At 49.1% G+C, this 7114-nt stretch overlaps 1 protein-coding gene across 2 annotated transcripts in view; it reads right to left on the bottom strand.

Annotated features, from left to right (window-relative positions):
• Positions 1–2021: 2021 nt before the first annotated feature.
• Positions 2022–7114, bottom strand: part of EPHB2 (EPH receptor B2) — a 134394-nt gene continuing 129301 nt past the window's right edge. For both annotated transcript variants that reach the window (XM_058818689.1, XM_058818690.1), the window contains exons 15-16: positions 6329–6484; positions 2022–3291 (exon numbers count right to left, since the gene is read on the bottom strand). In XM_058818689.1, the coding sequence (XP_058674672.1) occupies positions 3183–3291; positions 6329–6484 (265 nt within the window). In that variant the 3' untranslated portion in view covers positions 2022–3182. The remainder of the gene's footprint in view (positions 3292–6328; positions 6485–7114) is intronic.

Genomic DNA, 7114 nt, shown 5'->3' with positions numbered 1-7114 from the left:
CAGGTAGATGTGTCTGAAGCAGCCAGCGAGGAGATTCAGTGCATTGAGACAAAATGTCTCCAAGTGAAGAAGACCTGAAGTGCCCTTCCAAGGCCTGGGTGGCTCTGCAGGGATGCTGCCTGGGCACTGCTCCTCCTTGGTGTCTGCAGGAGTGGAGGGGGTGGCAGAAAACGGTCAGGAATTGTCTGGGGAGGACAAGTGAGGAGCACCACGTGCTCCTTGCACACGGCTGCCCCACAGGAATCTGCTGGTGGGTTTTGTGGGCAGAGCTCTCCTGGCAGAGCTCTGGGGCACGAGGTCACTCCTGGCTGTGCTGGACACTGGCACAGCACCATCCTGCCCTCACCCTGCACTGCCATCAGAGAGCTTCACATGCCTTTGGGGCAGGGACAACTGCTCCTTGTCAAAGCACAGCAGCCGCAGACACCAGGGGAGGCTCCCACACCACACTGGGACTGGGCACACCTGGGAGCTCCTGGTTTCCCTGTGTGCCCTCTGCAAACACTTCCTGTGGTTTAGTCAACTCCAGTGATTTTTTATGTCCTTTCAAAGCTGAGCCCATCACCTGACCAGGAGCAAGTGCATCCCTTTGGATACACAGGCTAAACCAGGCTGGATTTGGGGCAGAGCTGCCCCTCCAGGTACCCCCTGCACAGCCCATGCCTACAGCCCACTGCCCCTCTCTCAACGCCACTCTGTGCCACCTGCCAGCCATGCAGGGAGATGCTGGGGCTGTGCCAGGGGCTGCCCTGTGGGCACTGAGCTCAGGACAGGACCCTGGCACCCAGCACACACCTCCTGCCAGGTTCCCATCACCACAGGCAAGCCCAGAGCTGCAAAGCCAGGGCTGGCCTGGATGCAAACATCAACACAACACTGCACTAGAGATTTTGGATTAACAGGGGCTGGAGGGACAACTGAAAAGCCCCTGGGTTGGAGCACCTAACCCTGGGGCAAGGCAAGAGCTCAGGAGAGAAGTCTCACTTGCAGGGACTGCTCTGATGCCACTCACAAGGGCTCTGGTGTTGGATCTGCTCTGGCAGCAGAAAATGCTAGAAGTATTTAATAAAGGGCCTCATATTTTACAAGCAGTCTGGGGAGATGATGTCTGGCCACAGAGGTCTAGACAGCTTGGGATTTTCATCCACAGCAGACATACTTCCTCTTGGATACAGCTCCTGGAAAACACAGCCAGGCAGCTCCCAGTGAACGTGCCTTCAACACTCACTGCTGCCAAAAACAAGAGGAGGAGCCCAGGAACCACATGGCCATGGCAGACAAGGGCTGTGAACACCAGTCCTGAGGCCATGGCCAGGAGATGGGTGGGAAAATGCCATGTGTGGAATGCTTCAAAGGATGCACGGTGGTGTTGGGCACAGAGAACAACCCCATTCTCATCTGCACCTCCCTGCACTCAGCTGGTGGCATTCACACACCCCAAAGACCTGGTCAGTAACTAAGGAATTTTTTTTGTTATTTACAAACCCATTCATTGATTGTTCAACTTCACCCACAGCATTTTGCCTCTGGAGAGCAGGGATTGGAGGTTTTTCTGTCCCAGGCTCTCTGTGACGTGAGGGGCTGAGCCTGAAGCTGCATCACCCAAGTAAGGGACAGGGTCCCCAAGGCACAGAGCCCACCTGCACAGCCTGGCACCTGCAGGGACCCATCCCCACATGGACATAACACAATCCCCTCTCCAAAATGCTGTGCCACGAGCTCCTCTGAGAGGGCTGGGCTTGCCCTGCCTTTCCCATGCACCAATCCAACATCTTCCTCAGCAGCCAGACACTTCCAAAGGGCTCTAAAGCCACCTGTGGAGTCATCATTCCCTCACAAAACCCCTCCACCCTCCCACACTTCCCTCCCAAGCCCCCTGTGATGCTGCTCACCCCCGAGTTGAGCTGGTGGCCATTTCACTTTGGCAAACACCTGGAACCCCAAGAGCCACAAACATCTGTCGTGCCACGACCAGTTGGAAAGACAAATAAGCAAACGGGAGGAAATGTGCATATAAAAAACCTTTTTCTCCTGGCATATGGTCAATAAGCTGCAATTTTTCCTTCCACAGGGAAGGGATTTAAGTTCTTGGATGATATGATGCTTGGAGATGTCATTTCTTTTTCATTAAAAAAAACCAAACCCCCAACCAACCGAAAATTTCCAACCCCAAACTCACAAACTGATGTTAACAAAACAATGTAAAAGGACAAATCTCCCAACAGTGACAACTGAAAAATAAAGGTACACGTCAGCATTTGTAATCAAAAACTACTACATACTGTACTTGGGAAGTCTTCTGGGAAAAGATCATTGGCATCTAGAAAGGATATCACTAAAGTCTTGAGCAATGATATGTATGAGACACGATGCCATTGGAGGGTGGATGGACGGACCCTTAGGAAACTGTCACTCACAAAACTGTTCCATGACAAGAGAAAATAAGAGATGTAAAAAGGATTGGTTTTCCCCATCCCCACCCCCCCAGGCGTTACAGATTCCTTCTCATTTGTTGGAAACAGCCTCCTCTAGTCTTAGTTTATTTGTTGTGGTTTTGTTTTGTTTTGTTTTTTTAAAAAAAAAAAGTCTTCAGCTTTTGAAGGAGTCCATCAGTTTCTGAGATGCACTTGGTTTCACAGCACCAAAGAGCTTCAGCTCTCCCCCTCTGATCTGCTCACAGGGGCTCTGGGGAAGGGCCTGGCTCACAGCATTCCCAGAGCCATGGGAGGAAGAGATGTGCTTCTCGTGGCCTTTTCTTGCATTCCTCTTCCTGGAGAAGTCCCACTGCTCCAGAGGTGCCTGGGTCCAGCTGCAGCAGCCTTGTGCAAGAGGAAACATGAAGCTGCTCTTTTCTCTTCCTTTGGAGACTCCCATTGGTCTTGGAGCCCTTTTCAAGAATGCAATTGCTTTATTATTATTTAAAAATATTTTGTAGTTTGTTTGTTTTTTTTCAAAATAGTTGTCTTTTTTTTTTTTTTTGTTCCCTTTTTCCATTGCTTAAATTCTAGAAGCTCTTGGCAACTTCTCATTGTTGAGGACAGGGTATTCCCTCCTGCTGCTGTGATCCTCAGAGCAGCTGCCTGTCTCAGGTCCATGCAGAACACTCAGGAACTGGAGCTTGGACACACAGGGGCAAAGGGGAGCAGGGCCTCGAGGAGGAGGAGTGGGAGGACAGGCAGCCATCAAACCTCCACAGACTGGATTTGGTTCATCTGTGCTCTCATCACCTGGATACTGTTCAAAATTTTCTTCTGGTGTCCTGCTAAAGTGACCCCGACTCGCAGAATGTCCCTTTGAGAGGAAAGGAAACAAAAACAAATATCAGGAGGTATTTTCTCAAAGCAGAACAAGATCATAGATGGTATTTAAAATTATTTTTAAGGTCCCTTTCAACCTAAACCATTCTGGAATTCTGTGATTCTATGATTCCCTGACTCTATGAGTCCATGAGAATGGTATTTAGAGAGCTGAAGTATCCACAGATTTCTTTCATGAACGCAACAAACAGATGCAAACCTTGTGAAATCTCTACTCTTTCACTTTTTCCTGCTTATTGTCCCATCTTTGCACTTTCTACCTATTTGCAGCACCCTCAGAGTCCTGAACTTCAATAGAGTGTGAAACGAAATGCCACAGGCTCTGCTCTCTGCTTGTGAGTCAATTTGTCTTAAATTTTTTACCCATCTACTGTTTTGCATTTTGGATTTTCTCTCATTTTGTGACACACTAACCTGTTTTTTTCTAGCCCTGGAGACACAGGACAGGGATGTGCTGCCCCTCCTTAGTGTAGATCTGACCCCCATATGCAGATGATGCTGTTCTTGATGCTTTTCCTTTGAGCTGATAAGACCATGAAGTGATCAATTTTTGCACTTATCCTTTTGTTAAATCATGGTGATCTCATTTTTGGACAGCTTCTATTTTTTATAGATTTGGACATCTGAGAGAAATCAAAGTCATGCCGAGAGCATGAGTGTGGCACTAAATTGGTCCTGTCTGTGTCTCCAGCTGAGTTTGCTCTCATCTCCCCCTTGGCAAATAAACCTCAGTCATGAAATCTTCAGATCTTCTTCTTCCCATCAGGGGATGGGAGGCTACATGACCCAAACCTGACTTGAAGGAATTTCAGGTGCCTTTTGTTCTTGAGTGCTAGGAACAGACATTTAAGGGGAAGAGTGGCAAAATCTTTGTCATGTTTAGAGTGGAGGTTATTGGGCAAAGAAGGGTAAAGGACAGCTCCAAAGGGTGGAAAAAATTCTTCACTCATGTCTGTAAACCAGAATAAGACTGTAGCTCTGCACAGCCCAGTGATTCCAAGCCTTCTGCCCTGGACATTAAATATTTGATTGGATATTGGGAAAGAATTCTTTGCTCTGAGGGTGGTGAGGCCCTGTCTCAGGTTGCCCAGAGAAGCTGTGGCTGGCCCTTCCCTGGAAGTGCCCAAGGCCAGGCTGGATGGGGTTTGGAGCAAGCTGGGACACTGGAAAGTGTCTTAAAGCCATGGCTTTAAGAGGAGCTTTAAGGTCCCTTCCAACTCAAATGGTTCTGTGACTCTTGAAAGATAATTGGGTGTCCCAGGTGTCCCAGCCTGCAGACAAACCAGTGAGGTCAGTGTTGAGACCATGTGGATTTGGGGAACTGAGTCAGTTTTCAGGAAACATTCACACTTTGCTGGCTCTCCAAATCTGGATAAACCAGCAGCTCCACTGACATTCCTATCAGCTTCTGCAAAGGCCAGAGAACATCAGGGAGGGGTGTCAAGTCCTGTTACACCACAATTTTCCAAGGAAAAAGGACTGTCCTCTCTATTGTACATTCAGCCATGCACGTGAGGAATGTGGAATGGAAGTTTGCCAAAATCAGTGGGACATGAGCTGAGGATGCCCTTGGAATTGTGGTGAAGGCTCTTGGAGAGGACTTGAGGGACATGGTGAGGGAGTGGGAGTATTGGCATTTAAGGGACACTGAGGATGTCTGTGAAAGAACAGCCAGCATAGCTGGACTGTCTGCATCCTGCCTGCTGTCAGATATTGCAAAGAGCAGGACCCAGGCAGGGGTGGGTTGTGGTCTGATACCTCTGTTTGATCAAAGTTCTTCCCTACCCTTCAGATTTTGTGGACTCTCTCTCTTTCTGTTGTATAAACCCAGCCAATACTGTGACAAAATCATCCCCAGGGCCTTGAGATTGCACCACAGATGTCCCCAAACAGTCAGAACTGCCATGGGAACTTCCCAGCAGCAAACAAGAACAAAAAGTCAGAGAAAGTCACAGTGGCTAGTGGCTGTTTGAGTGAATGGATTCTGACTCACTGGTAGATCTAAGCATTTGGATTTAAGCACAAATCCAAAAACCTCCCTGGCCACCAGGCTCAGAGACATTGCAGCCCTTACAGATGGCTCTAATGCTTGGCCCTTTCTGAGGGTTTCTAGAGATACCTGCAGCCAGCCACAAATCTTTCAGCAGAGGCATCAAAGTCCCAGCCAGCCCCAAGGGATTTCAAAACCCTCCAGAAGTGGGATTTCAGCTGTCTGATTTCTCTGAAGAACTTGCTAAGGATCAGGTGCTGATTGTCACTTGTCAATTGTCACTGCAGGATAACTTCTGTAGATGCAGGACATTTTAGTGGATGCAGCACAGAATGAAACCACTCCCCACAAGGGGATCTTATCGAGGTGTGTGAGGAGATGTGCTGGAGGCTGGAGCCAGGCTCTGCTCCATGTGGCAGAGCAACAGGAGGAGAGGCAATGGGAAAAAATGAATGCCCAGGAAGATCCACCAGAACATGAGGAAGAACTTCTTTACTGTCGGGGTGGAACAGACTTCCCAGAGAGGGTGTGAAATCTCTTTCCACAGAAGTAATCCTGAATGAGGAGCTCTAGAAGCTGAGCAGGAAGGTTGGACTGGATGACCTCCAGTGGTTCCTTTCAACTGTAACCACTCTGTGATTCTGCCTTTCTTAAGCAGGACTTTGCACCATGCTTGTCTCCATCAATACATCAGCCATCCAAGAGGAGTGCAGAGGTCAGAGGTGCTCTGGAGAATTGTCTGATGCCAGCCTGAAATCTCAGTTTGTCCCATGAAGGGGTTTGGACACCCTTGGCAGGGGTGTTCATTTTCACAGAGTGGTAGTGGGGAGAGGAATTCTGCAGGTGCAGAGTGACAGACACATGGTCTGGAGGCTGAATAGATTAGAAGTGGTTCCACAAAACAACAATTCTATAAAAGTATAACTACATCATATGAAAATAAAATCTAATTCAATACCAATTGTTGCAAAACTGCTGGGACTTATCCTTGTGCTTTGGGACTCAAAGCCTGGGCACTTACTCTACAGTCATCTGAGATACTACATCAAAGGTGGTGAAACCAGCACTGGCAAAGCTCTCCTTGTACTGGCTCATCTTGATGGCATCCAGCCATTCATCCACAGTGTTGAAGCTGGTGTAATCCGGGATTGTGCGGTCAAGGAGGGGGAGGTTCATCCTGAAACACAGAAATGGGCAGTGACAGCCAAGCACAACTGTTCCTGACCCTCCAGCAGCTGAGGCACAGCATCAGCATCACTCACAGTGCAGACACTGCCCTGTAGTGTGGAATTCCACCCAGAAATCACTGTTCTGCCAGGGAAGGACTGTGCAGAGCATCAGGGAAGCCCTTCTGGATCAGTTCCTGCAGCAGAGGCAGGAGCCATCAGAGATGATGGGATGCAGCTTTGAATCCTGGCTGCTCACGGGGAGAAAGATCATTCTTGTACAGGGGCAGTGCTTCCCACAAGCTGGTGCAACCTACCCAGCCCAGGGAAACTCCACATTGCGTCAGGGGCTTTATCTGCTCCCAATGCAGTGGGACTGGGATACCAGAACAATCCCACCACCCCAGCACCCCCATGTACATGAAACCAAGGTGCTCCTCTGTGTGCAGAGTGCACTGTCCAAGAGCCCACCAGAGCTGCCCAAGGAGAGGAACCTTGACATCTGTATTCCTGTTCACGCCCCAAGGGTCCAAGGCCAGCTTGGATGGGGCTTGCAGCAACCTGGGATAGTGGAAGCTGAGCCTGCCCATGGCAGGGGTTGAATGAGGTGGGCTTTAAGGTCTCTTCTACCCCAAACTGTG

This window comes from Ammospiza caudacuta, chromosome 22 (assembly GCF_027887145.1).
Source record: "Ammospiza caudacuta isolate bAmmCau1 chromosome 22, bAmmCau1.pri, whole genome shotgun sequence".
Classification (NCBI taxonomy): domain Eukaryota; kingdom Metazoa; phylum Chordata; class Aves; order Passeriformes; family Passerellidae; genus Ammospiza; species Ammospiza caudacuta.
Note: the sequence above shows the minus strand (reverse complement) of the source record. Positions and strands in the feature narration are given on the sequence as shown.